This window comes from Amblyomma americanum, chromosome 3, assembly GCF_052857255.1.
Source record: "Amblyomma americanum isolate KBUSLIRL-KWMA chromosome 3, ASM5285725v1, whole genome shotgun sequence".
NCBI classification, from domain to species: domain Eukaryota; kingdom Metazoa; phylum Arthropoda; class Arachnida; order Ixodida; family Ixodidae; genus Amblyomma; species Amblyomma americanum.
Genome location: NC_135499.1, coordinates 64,869,277 through 64,886,328, shown reverse-complemented (window position 1 = coordinate 64,886,328; position 17,052 = coordinate 64,869,277). Strand labels below are relative to the sequence as shown.

The 17,052-nt window shown below is 45.5% G+C and overlaps 1 protein-coding gene across 1 annotated transcript in view; it reads left to right on the top strand.

The window, feature by feature from the left end:
- Positions 1-17,052, top strand: part of LOC144124629 (4'-phosphopantetheine phosphatase) — a 207,347-nt gene that overhangs the window by 152,971 nt on the left and 37,324 nt on the right. Inside the window, exon 12 of the mRNA XM_077657428.1 lies at positions 16,205-16,292. Within this exon, the coding sequence (XP_077513554.1) occupies positions 16,205-16,292 (88 nt within the window). The remainder of the gene's footprint in view (positions 1-16,204; positions 16,293-17,052) is intronic.

The window sequence follows — 17,052 nt, the reverse complement described above, 5'->3', positions numbered from 1 at the left end:
TGGCACACAATTCTTGCCTTTGCCACTTGAACCTTTCACAACTGCACACAGCGATACGGCCGTGCTGATCTTCTCAAGCCTGTCGTGCATACACCCGTGTACTTGCTGGTGGTCTGGCATAGCAGAGAGTGCAAAATATGCGAGTAAATTTTTTTTTTTTTCAAAAATTGGGGTAAAAAGTTGGGGGTGCGCAAATAATGCGAGCAAATACGGTATATACCGTACAAACACATTTAAGGGCTGCGCTCGTGTATGGGCCGTACCCTGTTTTTCTGAAGGAAATATTAAAAAAAAAAAAAAGATCCTTGTAAGGATCCTTTTAAGGAACTAATCTTTCCATGACTCACGAAGAATTAGCTTTCAAGGCCACCGCTACCGCCATCGTGAAATTTCTTCTTCCTCCCCGACCTCCAGCTATCCATATCTATATCAGTATCACCAGCGCCAGATTTTTGAGCTGTCAAATCCATGTGCGTTGTTGCTTTCGTGTGCTACTTGCTTTTTTTTTTCATGAACTGCCGCTGAGCATTGGAATTTTGGCACAATGGTTGAGCATCTTAATAGCTACGAGGCTGATTTTAAATTGAAAGTCATAGAATTTGCTCTCGAACACGGCAACTGTGCGGAGGGCAGGAAATTCAGCATTGGACGATGGTGCATTCGACTGGAGCACAGCACCAGCTCGGATTCGGGAAGATTCGACAAGTGATGATGACTGTAGAATAAGTGTCACTCATTCCCTGTTTGGTGTGTGTTGTTTTTACTTCAAAAAGAAATTATTTTCATGCATGGAAAAAAAGTGCGGCTCTTGCACGCAATTATATGGTATGCATAGTATGGTCTGTATTCCCGATAGGGGTGTGCAAATATTCGAAATTTCGAATACGAATAGAATATGTTTGATATTCGATTCATATTCGCATTCGAGAAATTGATATTCGAGAATTTCTGAATATTCGAAAATTCCCGAATACTCGCCAGCGATCTTATACTGCGCCGACTTTCATAAATTCGACCGTGGCAAAACCGAAATATCTGGGAAAATTAGCCGATGATCGAGTTAAAAATTTTAGGAAAACGATACAGGTCCTATTTCCTTCCTTCCCCGTCATTTATCACGCGGACCGATCGCACTTCGACGCCGCTAGGCTTGACCTCGTGCGAAATTCCGCAAGTGGGCTTTCCCACACATTACACGTGCTGCGAACCAGATGGCCGACGGCCCGCTTCGAACAACAGCAACGCGAAATCGCGCTTTTTTTTAATGCTTCGGTAATACGTTACATATTCAATGCCCACATCCGAAGAATGCGTCCTGTGGCCTTCATAACTCTCCGAGCGTGACCTCCGTCATCCCGTTTTATGAATTACGCTATGCGGGAAAGCCTACTTGCGGAATCTCGCGAGAGCCTCCTGAACGGGCTCGTCGAGTTGTCACAATAGGGCAAGCGATCCTGTAAAAATCCCGCCTATTGCATGGTGCATTGTAACCCGCGCACCTCTTTAGCGGGTGTAACGGCAAGCGTGACAACGATCGGAAGGCCCCTGTCGCTAGGGCAAAAAACATCCTGGCCGCGTCGTTTCGGTTTCTGAGCTTCGCCGCTGCCCTGTGGCAACTGCAACTGTCAACTCAGGCATTCGCCGGTGGTCGAATCCCAGCTCCGTGCGGCTTTTGGACGCTGACTGGCGCATCACAGGCGATTTATTTTTCTTTTTAGAAACCGGCTTGCGGTTAATTCCAACGCTGCAGTGTGTGTTCCCGGGTCCCTTGCTTCCATTTGTGCTGTTCTTCCAGCACTCTAAAACGAGCGGCTCGTCACGGGCTTGCAGATGTTAGCGCGATAGAGCTGCCTTATAGGGCCTTACTGCATCTTCGCATTTTCGGCAGGCTTTTTTTTTTCCTTTTAGGGAGGCGCGGGGAATTTTATAAACCTAGGCCTTCGGATGAACCGGGCATTTCTTCCAGTCCCTTGAACTCTGAATGAATGAGGTTTTACTAGTCATCATTCTTTTTTTTTGTTTCCAGTCTTGTAATTTTATGGATTTTGTTTTGCATGATCTCATTGCAGCTTGGAGACTGTTATGCTGTCTAATCAATAGTATACATTTCTGTGTACATATTTTTTAAACAGTACTGAGGCAGTCTAGTTCTGCTTATTTTAGTTGCAAAGACCATACACTGTATTGAAAAAAAACAAGGGCAACAACATTTGCTTGTTTCTCATTTTCTGGAAATTTTTTTTGTACTGAACAGATATTCGATATTCGATTCGAAATTCGAAGCCATTTTTTCTTCATATTCGTATTTGATTCGTATTTCAAAATTTCAATATTCGCACACCCCTAATTCCTGGACAACTTTCTGTGGCTCTGCAGCTAAGGCTAGGCAGGATAGAGAAAGAGATAGGCCTTTGTCCTCATGCCATGGGAAGTGGGCTGCCTCAAGCCTATTGGCCCGCACCGTCTTTCCTAAAGCTTCCCCGTTTCGCTCCTGTGCACCGCTAGCCCGAACAATGAACAACACACTCCCCACAGCATAGGGACAAAGTTTCATCTCCTTGCATTTCCTGCATAGCCAAGCTGCAGAGCCACAGAAAGTTGTCCTGGAGCAGTATAGCACATATTGGTGAATCCCGAGTGCAGTTAGCTACACGTGCAACACACTGCATCGTATCCTCATTCGACCAAACACCTTTTGATTTGAATTCTGAATAATGCAAAGAAATTTTGGCCTCCTAGAGTGCTTGAAATATTGAGATTATCTGTATTTTTCTTGTCAAGGTTATTATGTGCTCAACTATTGCTTGTTTGTTTTTCAGTAGCATTTGGCACATAGGCAGCACAAATACTGTAGACCCTCTTTAATATGAATTTGAAAAACTTGCAAAAATTTCTCAATAAATATAATACCAACAGTAATATTATCTAAATTTTGTATCCGCCATGCATTGTAAAATTTTGGATTTCTGTAGCATTGGAGCTGAAGATACACAAACATTTTGATTAGCCTGGAGAGGGCTGTAAGGTGTTTATCCCGGCTAAAGCGCTTGCTTGATCATGCTCAGATTTTGCAGTGATGTGGCATTTGATGGTATTTTTGTCATATGCGATGTTTCAGTCAGGTACATGACTGGTTGACTGAATCAGTGAGAATTAATTGAACGTCTGCATTGTGTGTAGCAATGCTAGACTAGACCAGAAAAGACGGTTTCATAGTAGCTGTTCCAGCAATGCATTCTCTTGGCCCTTAGGGACCGCTCTTTGCTTTATGTCTCGCATTTGTCTATTTTTCTAATTCTGCTGCCAACGAGAGCTAGTGCTGCCAGTACAGCTGTTGTGAAAGTGCGCTTTTTTTTGGATGCGGCATCACTGCATACGATGTGAACTTTCAACTGATTCTCACTGATTCCGGCAATTACTTTAACTAAACTAATATAAATAAAAAAACTACCCCAAATACCACCTTTGTGCAAAATCTGAGTGCAGCCAAGCCAGCAGTTAGGCTGAGAGAATTTTGCTGTGGGTGGCGCAACAGTCTGTACAAGCATTCTGTTATCAAATGCTCTCAAGCGAACTGCACAGGCCTGAAAGCCGGTGGCTTGTGGACATAGCTCCTACTGGAAAGTCATAGAAGCTTGTTTCTGAATGTATCCAGCTTTAGTTTGTAACGTGCCGCTCGTATCTGTTGCCGCCAGTATGCACAGACTGGCTCCGGCATACTCGTGGCAGTGCAGGCACAAGGTGCGAAGTCAGGGCCTTGGTTGCGCGTGTGCCATGCTGCTATCCCGAGAGAGGTACGCTGACCCATAACCACACGTAGCAGGAGTTCCAGAAACATTATCCGCTCTAGACGAATACTTACGAAATTTCGAATACCAAAAATTCGAGTCGAATCAAATATCAAATACTTCACTATTTGCCCGAATATTTGAAATTATCGAATATTTGCACATGCCTACAGATGATCAATCCGATTCTTGCAGCGATGTATGTGTTGCAATTAGAGTCTGCCTGACATTTGTGACTTCTGTACTCAGCTTCTACTGCTAGATGGCGCTGCCTGTTGTTTTTACTCTCCATTTGTCGCTTCCGACTCTTCGCCTCCGCACTGACGTTCCGTGTTGCGCTAAATGGCCAGATATTTCCTGTGTAGTACTACAGCACTGTGGAAGTACAACTGAAAACAGTGTGCGAGCTTTAAGTGTGTGATTAGATTCATAGTGCTATGCTGGCAGTGGCTTCTGCCATTTATGACTGGAATGGGGCCGAGACTGTAGGGTGAGATTCCTTTCTTCCTTCTCTGATGTCCTTCTTCTCAGTGTTCCTGGACATTGTTGGTGTGGGAAATGAGCTCTTGTCCCCATCTTGTATCTTCACCTTGAATTCTGCGAATTGAATTGCGTCAAATGCATTCAAACCTCGTTAAATCGTAGTTGGCCGGAGCTGGGCGAAAACTATGTAGTTAACAGTAGTAGGGCTTAACCAAAATGGCATAAGATCGTCCACTTACCGTATTTACCCGTGTAATTGCGCACTTCTTTTTGTAAGTTAAGGCTTCAAAAAGGGGGTGTGCAAATTTCACGAACACATCCTAGAAAACCTCTGCAAAGGTCATAACGTGCATTATATACTGTAAAGCTGACTGCAAACATAAGTCGACACATTGCCCGCCACCTCACGCCCCGCCCCACATTATATAGCTCCCCACAGGATGGCCTGATGGCATGTGTGCTGCTCAAAGCAATAATGATACAGTCGCAAAGCCGGCAGTAAGAGGCAAATGGAAATTAAAGGCAATAAAATGACGCCCTCTTGTTAGGTAATTTCAGATTCAGGCATGTACTGGAGGTTACCTGAAGTTTGCTCCAGTGGCACAGCCAGAAATTTTGTTCGAGGGGGGCTCATGTTGCAGCGTGGCCTCCTCCTCATAGAATTTGTAGAGGGATCAAATACATTAGTCATAACTGCATTGCCATTGCCAATTATATTGCGTATTAGATGCTGCAGACAAATTCGTGAACGCTACACACTGTCCAGACAAGTAAAATATGCATTTTTCATAAAAGAATATATTCGTATGTCCCCAAAAATGTGACAGAAATAACAGATATGAGTGCTTCCATCTTTTTTTGTCTATTTAGTAAGTAAAGAAAATGTCTCATGAATTTTAGAACTATATCAGTTGGAAACCAGCAAAGTATAGTGCATGTCCCTGATATGAATAATCAAGTTGAGGACAAATATTTTAACGAATCTTTGTCATTCAAGAACCTTGTTTAAAATTTTGTACATATGCAATGGCGAGAAAAAAATCTCAGTGATGCTGTCCTTCGTTCCAGTGTATTGGGCGGGTGCAGCTGTCACCGGTCGAGTATTGTAATTGCCACTACATTATAATCACAACAGAAAGCACATATAGAAAGAAGGAGTTCTGCGATATATACATTAGAAATGCAAAGATACAATGGAATATCACAAATGCGAAGATACAGCTTAAGAAAGGGCAATAAAGCGTTGCTGGGCACAAAGTTCACTGCATGCATACACAAAACATGGCAAGAAGAGGCTTAGATATACGTATATTCTCTACTAAATCTACATACCTAAGTTAATGTTGCTCTATATAATATGTCAAACAAGCCAAATAAACATGTTTTGCAATCACAGATAGTAACCTTTACACATAGAAAGACAGACTATACTTCAAGAATAAAACTATGATCGCAGAAATCCTGATATGTATTTGGGCCATGCTGTGGTCGCGACAGCGCCACGCATATGGATAGAATAATAGAGAAAGATGCAGAAATCAATACAAAAATGTGTATTTTTGCTGCCTGCAAAGTGGTAGCAATCATTCCGCACAGAAAATTAATGAAGGGTATTGGTCTGGTTCAGAAAAGAAGTAAAAGCAGGTAGCTAAGAAAAAGAAGGAAAAGGACAACTGAAAGCCACACATGATGCGACAAGTTGAACTACCCAATATCCGAGAGTGTTTGTTGGGAAACGCCGTATGGGCCGGGCTTTCAATGAGCAAGGTCGGCCAAATTGGTTAATGATGCCCTCGTAAATTTCATATTCGCATGATAACTTTGATCATGATGCTAACTGTTACGAAAAATGGCAAAAATTTCAGAAGTTTTAAAGGCTAATGAATATTCATACGTTTTGCTAATTACACGTTTATGGTCTTGAAAGAGCAGAGCCTTTTGCTTGCATTGGTTTTGCTGCTTCGCTATGTAAAGGACAAAGTTTATGAGAAGTTTATATCCATAACGTTTCAGAATTGAAATCCATGCACTCCGTAGATTCCGCGGCTGCCACGAGATGCCGCGAAGAACCTGCTCGTCATCGAAACGCCCTTCAAGCTTTGTTCTCAGACGGGGCTCCTTGCATTATGTGACTCCAGGTGCATGGGCGTTAATTGCCACGAAATCTAGCCCGATTTCACAATGTTCACACCGAAATGTCTTTTCGACCGTGAAAAAGACATTGTAGACAAAATGCAGCACGATCTCAAGAGCCGCTGGTTGTTTTGGTCAGCGGTGCATAACAGTACAAAAAAATTTCGAGGGGGGGGCTGAAGCCCCATAAGCCACCCCCCTGGCTACGCCCGTGGTTTGCTCTGTAAGTGTCTGTCTGGTAAAGCAATCACCAGTGTAAGCAAGCCGGGTAAATTCAGCGCAATTCGAATTTCTTTTTACCAGAACCACTTTACAAATGAATTAACGCCATTTTTTTTACACTTGGAGCTCCATGTATCCTGCCACGAATGGTCTTCGGCACGGGGTGTGTACTACCCATGGCTCAGGTGCAACTACGTTAGACCTCGCAGATAGGCTGGCGCTGCATGTACGGCAATTCTCCCAGTTTCAATGGTCATTTTTGTAAAAAAGGTCGACTTATACATGGCAATATTTAGAGGGTTAATATCCTTTGAATTCCTAAGGGAAGGATCTCTCTCACATGCCAGCGCCGATATCTTTGTACCACATTCGAGAACATGAATGATATTATGTTATCATGAATGATAACATGATAAAATGAATGATTTATGCTGAGCACCTGGTATTTTTGTCCCAGCTTTGGCAAGGCACGGACGTCAAACTCACGTCGAACTCTGCAGAAGGGCCACTGCACGGTTAGATTTTGTCGTGAAGAGAGTTCCATGGATTGTGCTCATCATTGCCATCATAGCTCCAGTTGGCTTTACTTGACTACAGTTTTCCTCTGGCCTTATTTATGACTTGCCGTTGTTGTGCCGCATTAGTCTGCCGAGCTGCCCTTGGGGACAACACAACCACCGTGATTCCGTTGCACTCATGCACAATAAAAAGTATAAACAGTACGTGTTAACTGGTATGTGCGCGATAAGCTGGTGCAGTTTATGCAGATAAAAAATGCATTACAGTAAACCCTGTTAATGCGACCTTCAAGGGGCAGAAAATGGCTTTAAAAAAAAAATTGGAGGGGCTCTTAAGTTCCTACTTAAGGGTATGACACGATAGCTGTATGGCTTAATACTCATATACACAGAATTGGTCACTCTCTACTAAACATTCATAGATCCCTGGGAGTCCTCATACCACTCCTGGCACAGTGGCGCAGCAGTTAGCGATGCGCCACTGCCCTGCGATGGCAGGTGCTGTCACCGGAGGTCCTTGTGCGACCCAGGTTGCTCTTCCCGAGTAACCTCTCACGACCAATCATTAATATAACTGCCACTTGCAACGGTGAGCAGTTTGCTCTCAATCCGGTGGGCAAGTTGTGATGACGCCGAAAAGTTACGTGACCTAGGTGCCCCACCGGCCTCCTAGGTTGCGTCTCTGGGGATTTTTTTTACTGTTTTGCTCATGGCCAACAATGCCGATGCCGAATTTTCTGCAACACTAGCTCCTGAACACTATCCCGTTAAAACTGCCGAAAACCATTTGCATCGTAGTAATTTTACCTAATGAACACCTGGACGATGGTTGTCTACATTTCAGATGAAAACCAAGCAACAATTTTTTGCGGTTTCATTAAGTGCTTTATTTTGCGCACACAGTTGGGAGTGTCGAAGAATTGCTCTAAAATCATAAAGCCTTCGCAACCGTTTTCGCAGTGCAATGCAGTAGCAGTGGTGCCCCTTCACAAACGGCCCCGTCGCGTTTTGAGGATGCTTCACCGCACGGACTGTGAACAACGCATTTCATCATACTGGAAGAGTGGAAGAAGCACGTGGATGCAAGTGAGGAAAATGTGCGTAGGCGTTGGAATGGCCTGACACCATCCCAGAGTAAAAATAAGACCAATGACACACCAAGCAGCATCCGTAACGACGCGACTGGCTGATGCAAACACCCGATGGCACTTGCGGAATGGCATGAAAGTTAGAAAAGCGAAACCGAAACTGTGTGGCTGTGGCTGAGCTAAATTTCATCAAAACTTCCAGTCGTCATCGTGCCTGCCATAACACGCACACCCAAGATGTGCGGGCGCCACTGTTTCAAGCAATTCAGGTTGGGGGAACTATATTTAGATTATCGCTGGCTGCGTGGGTTATATGCAACTGCTCATCCGAATTAACCAGTGTGAACCTGCCCATGTCCGAATTAATGAGTTTCCGATGCCATAGGCTTACATGGGCATTGGCCAGTCTGCGCTTCTAGTTCGGATTATCCGAATTTCCAAATTAAGGGGGGTTGAATTCACAAGATTTTACTATGTTCAGTGGAGTAGAGTCGAGGATTTGACTTCACTACTCTTAAACCGAAACTACTGTGTAAGCAGGAACGTTTTAACTAAAGCCCCTAGATAAGCTTTGCATAAGGCCTCTTCGATTTGGCTGCACTTGCTGCACTAGTTCCGTGGAGTAGCGGGGTGGTGCCGCCAGTGTGCAGCATCAGTTCAAGTGCAGCTTGTCAGTGGCTGCTTCCAAAACGAATGGTTGAGTGCAAGCCCGGTCGTCTGCTAGCCTTGGTGACGCCACCAAATTAGAGCCAACTGCGTGCCGCCGACATCAACGGGCACCAAAATCCCAAACCACATTAAGAATTTTTCAGGCAGGAAATCCCAAGGATGTGTCTCCATGAACCAGCTCCCAGAAATAGACGTTTCATAGGAAAAAAGAGTCCTTGCATGTATATACTCAGACGATTAACGAATATGCACTGTAATGCTGCCCACGAGGCTCAACTTGACCGCTTAAGTTTCACTTATAGGTCTCCTCAATTTGGCTGCACTTTCTGCACTTATTCACAAAAGTGTCGTGCTAGTGCAGCGTCAATTCTTGCGGTGCGAGTGTAGCCTGACACTAGTGCTCTTGGTGCAGCAGCCAAATCGAGTGCGAAAGTGCAGAAACGTTCGTCTGCTACGGCCTTGTGTTGGTGTTTGTTGCGTGGTTTAACGTATGCACGGGATTATGCTAGTTGCATTGAACGCTGTGCATTTGTTCAAAGTGGCGCATCTCGGGGAGCGGCTATGAATTTTTTAATTCCAAAAGTGATGAAGATTTTGACACCGCCCTTTCCGTCGTGGTGTGCAAAGTGGCACAGGCTTGTTGACAGTCACTGAGCCAATGAATACTTCGAAAAGGCAACAAACTTTTGAATTCAAGAGGTTATTCAGACTTCTGCTCAAGATGTCCTTTGACAGTTTATACGCATGATTCAGGCTGTTGCTGTTCTATCTGAAAAGTGACTTCCTTAGTCTCCTAATTGCCGAAGAAAAGAGTTGCCTGATATTGAACTTAAACACTCACATTACTGTCGGCGAACGGTGACAGTGGAGTGACTACCACAGACTAACTGGCAGGTGAAGGCGTGGGCTGATGGCGACCTCAAGGCCAGTCGTTGCTGTAAGTGGAGGTACTGTTGTTGCAGTGAGTCATCACAAACGTTGCGATCACCCACGCATTAAAAAAACATCTCACCATCTACCTCTTATTGAAACACTCAGTCATGCTGCGTGCAATAATTATATTTGCACACAAAAGAGAAATGATGTAAAGCAACGTGCGAGGCTGTACAGAAAGATGGAACCCATACGCACTGTGCCATGCCAGCCAGTCGCTTACGCACATACAGCCGCATGCACATGCATGCATACACACACATACTACTGGGGACAAAAGTTTCTGGGATGCGAATTATAGGAAAAACGTTTATTGCAGCTCCACCTTGCTACCCAGTCACCTGATATTGTGAAGAGAGGAAGGAGCATTTAGGCCTTGTGGAAATATAGGAGGGACAGCCTTTCGCCCCGCCCGCACTCCCACTTCGCGGATGCCGCATTCCCGCTCGCTAACTGCGGATGGGGTTTATGCTCGAGGGACAAAGGGAAGGAATGACAAAGCGTTAACACTCATATACTATTTATTACACTTGCAATCAATACACAGAGTGGGCCAGCTAGCTACAAAACAACAACGAGGCATTCCTCGGAAATAGAAGGCAACATAAGAAGGACTTCCGACTTACCGGCTGGGGCAGGGGCGCGACTTCGGAAGTATCGGCGGCAAACATTTGTATGCGCCGACAATGGCAGCCGGGTTTTCCCGTGCGTGCCGCATTCTTGGGGCAAAGCCATTCCCTAGCATTTGCTGGGGAAGGCGGCCAGAGCGCGCGTTTGCTGCGCGCACTTCGCTGCCTGGAACCAGAAGTCCAGCGGCAAGGCACAACGGATCCCCGTGCGCCTGCCGCGGAATGTGACGAGAGCGTGCGGCTGCAACCGCTCACGAAGCTGGCTGGATCCCGAAGAGACTCTGTCCAGTCCCGCATAATTTCGCGTAACCTACGAGGTGGCGCTCCCGTCGCCGTTCTCTTTCCCCCATGAGGGAGACTTCCCTCCTCGCCCAACCGGTGCTGTCCTGACGGCCGACGATGAAGGTGGGCCGCGTTGAAATGGAGGGGGGAAAACAGGTTTCCACAGCCTTTAATGCCTTCATACAATATCAGGTGACTGGGTAGCGAAGTGGAGCTACAATAAACCTTTTTCCTAGAACTCGCGTCGCGGAAACTTTTGTGCCCAGTAGTACATGCACTGTCATTTCAGTTGTTTGGTGAGGGCACGGCGCAGATTCCGTGTCTAGCACAGGTATGCGGCCGTCTTAACCATGGTCTCAATGCCGCTCACTAACAAGCATGGCCGTGGGGCCGTCTGCTACGGAGCGTACCAAGCGCCTTGCACCACTTGCACAAGAAGAAAAATCACCGGGAGGCTAGTGCAGAAGTACAGAACTTGTGCAGCACGAAGTCAAATCGAGTGCTGAAGAGCAGGTGGTGCTGGCTGCACTGTAAAATTGAGTGCGTGACTGCTGCAGCTCCTGAACTGGTGCAGAATGTGGAGCCAAATCGACGAAACCTTATGACGCCATGAACAGTTCCCTACCTCATCCTTTCAAAAAACTCCGCCTCGCATGTGGGAGGTGTGGGGTTCGATTTCCAGTGCCACTGGGAATCCACTGGGGGTACAATGGGTACAAGCTTTCCCCTGGCTTGGTGCTTGGCTTATTAAGGCTGAAACGCTTGGGAAATGGGTCTTTGACCCCGCCTTGAGTAGAAGAAAAATACCTTGTGCCATGACACTCTTTGGCCACAAATGCACTGGTGCCATAAAAATCCATCATCATCATCATCTTTTCAAGAAAGAACTGTCATTGTTGCATTTAGAGGCTACTGTTATATCTTCTTCGCTTCTCCGACCTAAACATGGACGCCGCCATATTTACTACAGCTGCATTTCTACTTGGGAGAGTGCAAGCCAGCCAAGAGCGTTTGCTGCACTAGTCCAGCACTTTTGCAAAACAAAGACGTAAGTGCAGCGGGCGCGCGCTGCATTTGCAAAACGAATGCAGAAGTGCTGCACTCCTTGAACTGGTGCAGAAAGTGCAGCCAAATCGAAGATACCTTAAGTAGAAACAAGTTCCTTCTCACCCAGCCCTGGTTCTTGCGCTGCTCGCACCATCCGTTATGTTCTTCCTAACACACTCGGGCAGTGCGGCTGCATGCATCTGAGTGGTGTGTTGGGAGACCTTGCAGAGTCATGGTTTTGCCATCGCGGACAGTGAAAATTGTGGTAAATGATGTAGGTGCGGACAAGAAGGAAGACATGCCACTAACGCACTCCAAGTTTAATTTACATGGCGTTTTGCCGCTAACTGTGAGGACGGCAAAAGTACGCAGTGTGGCGGCCGATTTCCCGGGCAGTTTCAGGCATGCTGCATCCCTTGTGCGCTGCTGTCTAAGCTATTTTTAATGCAGTAGCTGCACGAACCGCTTTTGAATGGCATGTTTCCTCGTGTGGCTATGGAACCACAGAGGTACAGTCGAACCTCGTTGCAATGAAACGGTTTATAATGAAGTAATGGATGTAACAAAAGAATGATGGTTCCCCATAGAAGCTCGGTCAGCATGAGCTTTAACGAAGCTACGGCTATAAGGAAGCAATCGCCGGGCCCCTTCAACTTCATTATAACGAGGTTCAACTGTAGTAGGCGTTCATAGCTGCATAGGCTGCATGTCTTACAGAAGTTAGCGCAGAACACGGGACGAGAGAACAGACGGCACAAGCCCTGCTAAAGCTAGGGATTTATTACAAGTGAAGCAATAAAAGGGAAGCATTGAAAACACATACAGAAACAAAGGTGACGATATCAGACATCAGAACGAAACGCAGTTCGACTTGAGGTTGCAGTCATCTCGGCAGAAGACCAACCTCAAGTCACAACAAGCAATTTCTGACAGCTTTCGGATCATGAGGAATGTGCGACCAATGAACATAATAAAGAATGCCATCAAGTTGTGCGATTATACAAGTTTGACAAAACTGGCGTCAGCCGTGAAGGACAGCCATAGCCTGTGCTTGTTTTTTTTTTTTTTTTGCAGCGAAGACAGAGAAGGCTGGCTGCCCGTTTAAGGTCATTGTTTTGCAACGCGGCACACGGCAGCAACACCTTGCACAACAAGCTTGCCAGATTATGTAAACAAGTCAACGGTTCTTATCACAAGAAGACTGTTGCCTCAAGAAACATGAGGCTCATGTACGATGCCAGGAGGGCATAGCCCATGTACCCACGTACCCATGTAAGGACCGCACCCAAACTTTCGACAACCCACGCAGGAATAGCCTTCGAAATGCACGTGCAGAAGAGCTTCCAGGTGCCGCCCATGGATGGCGCTGCTTATCATGGATGGTTATCACCATCATCAACTTTCTCCTCTGCCGTGAGCTCCTGCCGCTCCCACTGTCACCAGCTGCAGCCTTTTGTGGCTGTCAAAAGCACGGGAGTTGTGATAGCGTGTTAGTTCACCGCAGTTGTGACTTTCATATGCTGCTGCCATGTATTGCAATTTTAGCGCGATGGGCAAGCACCTTAATAGCTACACAGCCGGGAGTTTGCTCTTGAACACGGCAAGCGTGCGGCGGGCAGGAAAGTTGATGTGGATGAGAAGTGCGTCCGACAATAGTCAGGAAAACAAGCTGCAAAAAAAGACTTTCTGAGGCAAGCCGTGCAAGTTTCCTGAACTGGAAAAAAAGCTGCTCTGCCATGCGATAGAAGTGTAGAAAAATGGCTACGCATTGACAACGCACATGCTGTTCGACTTCTTGTGGGATGAGCATGCACTAGAGCACAGCACCAGCTCAGAGTCTGCAGCCTCCGCGAGTGACGATTGAACGTAGAATAAATGCCGCTCATTCCGTGATTGGTATTTTTTACTTTACAAAAATTTTTTTTTTCCGCATATCGCATATATAGGCTGCACCCTGAAAATTGGCCCTCAAATCTGGAAAAAAAATGTACGGCCCTTAGACGCGTTTATATGGTATTCTGCTTCTGTTTGAAACAACACAGCTACATGGTACATAACTGATGGAATTAACAACGCCCTTCCGCAGTTGTTAAAGATTCAGAAGGTAAACACCTGCTTATTAAGGACACTTACATTAAAGACTATGCAACTAACTAGATGCATGACAAGTAGAAGCGTGTTTTAGAAGGCAGGTAGACTCATTTTTCAGGGTCAACATAGGAACCATCAGCCCCGTTTCATTGGAAGCATTAATTGGTTTATTAACAATGAACAGAGTTTTCGTTACTGCCACCATGTCATTTTTGCAGACATGCACATTGCGAGCGACATTCAGAATGCATGCACAAAAAAGATGAAGACTGTAAAGTCTTCATCTTTATCTACAAACCATCTACAAACATCTACAAAAAGTCATCTACAAGCCAGACTGTAAATAAAGCTTTGAGCACATAATATTAGCATAACTAGGGCAAGAACTGAACAAAAAGCAAGCAAATATGCATCAATTTTAATTATAGTAGCGTCGAAGTTCATTCACATGTTTTTCACACAGGACAGCAAAAATGAACTCACAAGTTTCGCATATCCCAACGCAACACACGGCACGAATATCTATATCTTTCGCTACTTGGCAAAGCTAGTCTAGGGACTTCAGTTTTGATGAGGTTTTACTGTAGTGGACACTGTTGAAGGGCACACATTTCAGTGTGCAAGCACAGGCCTGTTTGTTAGTTATCAGCATAATTCGCACTGTCACCTGTGGCTGCCGAGACCGCTGGCTGGTGGCTTTTCTTCTTTGAGTTTTCAGAGGCCACAAAGGCATATTTCGTGATTTTCCCATGAAAACTCTTTTAAGGAAGGGATGAAAAGCTAGAGATTTAGAGACCTAGAGAGAGCTAGAGAAGAGAGATTTTTTTTGCTTTTGACTTTCCATATCTTCATTACAAGGTCTGGTTAGCATGGTTGTTGGAAATTCTTACCCGCAACCAAAAGTAGGATATGGTTCCTGTTTTGTTTGCAAGGTAGGTGCAGGTGTAGCTGTTGCATTTTCTGCATGGTGAGCTGAGGCTACTCTAAGTGTGCCCATGTTTATTTATTTATTAGTTTATTCATTCCATTTATACTGCCAGCATTTGTGCAAAGGTCCTTGGCAGGAGTGGGTGTTACATAAAATGAAAATCGAAAGGAAACAACTAACAAGGCAATAATGTAGAAGAAAATGGAAAACGTTCTAAAATGACAGGCCTTTAATGCCACAACCATCATCAAAGACAGGTGGCCTCTTGCATATCCCCTACGCGAGGAGCCCTGTTGGCACATATAGCATGCACAGATAACAGGCTTACCGTTGAGTGATACTTGTTGGAGAGCTATGGAGGCTTCCACATTTTTGGAATGTGTTGAGTGTTCTGTCTACAAGTGTGGTGTGAGCCATGCTTCACACCTGTCTTGTTCACTGTGTACTGAAAGAACTTGTGCGACTTGCAAGTGTAGTTGGTATCCGTCACTGCATTGGCTGAGGCATTTCTGCGGTGCCTCTTTGAAGCAATCTTGTTGTCTATTTTTTGATGAGCTCCGAGATGAAAAAGTGAGCTTGCCAAGCAAGAAATGGGAGCACAGCCAACACTAATGGCAGTGCTCAGAGGACCGGCGTTAAGCCATAGTTATTTACAAGAAAGCAGTACACAAGCAGTGAACTTTGCACTGAATTATAGCATGCAGTGAGTGTCGCATGCGAAGCCATTAATGTTCATATTGGGTATCACATGAAATTTCAGGTCTTGGGCACTTTGTGGATACTACATGAAATGTACAGGTGGACACTGCTAGGGAAAGAGATGGTACTAAAATAACAGGCAAATTAGGACATAATTTCATTTTTTTTTATATAATATCTGTTATGCAGAACAAATGTAGTGTGTCCAAAAACGAGGCAGTATCTCTAGAGGTTGTTAGTAGGCAAGGTGTCATAGTAGAGGCCGGATGCAGTTGTGAAAATGGGGTATGTTGCCACAAACGGGTTGCAGGAATGGCATTAAGTAGCCTTGACATGTGATCCATCAGCTGAGTGCAAACAACTGCTCGGAGGTGAGGAAAGTGAGAACTAGTGTGTGTGTGTGTTTTTTTTTTCACGCGAGCTGTGCACACGCATTTTGGTGCAGGTGCCTCAGCTTCACAGCACATTTTTAGAAAAGCAGAGTTGCTTCTGTAAGGTGCCCTTGTGCGTAATGGTTCGTAGCAATAAAGAAGCTGTGCCAAAAAATTTCGCTGTCACTTGTGAGCATTGCAGGAGCATTGCGAGAGATCATGTGGAGGAACAGGACAAACAAGTTTGATTGTCTGTGGAGCATGTCTCCTCATGCATGGGTTTGCGCACTCACTCCCCCCTCCTTTTTCTCTCTCTCATGCAGTGCCTATGGCTCGTTGACAGTGCGGAGTCTGTTGGACATGCGGGAACACTGCCTGCTCGAATTTGACTTCCCCGATCCCTACTTCCAGGTGGGAAAATGATATGGGAGTGGCGCGGAGGGATCGCATTACATCAATACTAAGCCAGCTATCTGTCGAAGCAGAGACAGCGCTGCAGAGAGGCATTCTGGGGCTTTCAATTGCACTTGAGAAATGGATTTCAGTGACTCTTTCAGACTGTAGACGGAAAGTAGAAGCAAAGACAGTGATGGCACTGCTGGTACTGAACCCGCAATCTGCATTTGTGTAACTTGAAGGGCATTGCCAGTTCAACTAGAAGTATGCCTCTCTAGGTTCGGGCAGCCTTTTTGGGTGCTAGCCCCCTACTGGGTTTGAACAAAGAGCAGCTTCCAAGGAATGGTGTGGTCAAGCCCTTTTTTTCAAGAGACAGAAGGGTTGAATTAAAGAGGGTCCACCAATTGGAGGACGGCAGAACCTGGCAGAAGGCAGTGTTGGTTTCGCAATGGTTGATGCCATTTTGGAACGTGGTGAGGGCTTCAACCAGTTTGCTATGCCCTGACTGTCAAGGCCAGGCTGCATTTCTATGCACTCAGCAACAGCCAATGTATTTGCAATTGGCCTACAGCTGGCATCTGAAGCGGAATCCCTGTTGCAGGTAAAGAACTGCACCACCTTTTTGCAGCTCACGCTGTGTAGGAAGGTGGAAAAACCGGAGGGAGTATTAACATAAGCAGTGACATGGTGCAGGCCAAAAGCATTTTATTGCTTCTGTACAGTGACCAGCCTTACCCAGCAGTAGGTATCTATACCATTCTATACCTATACCTTC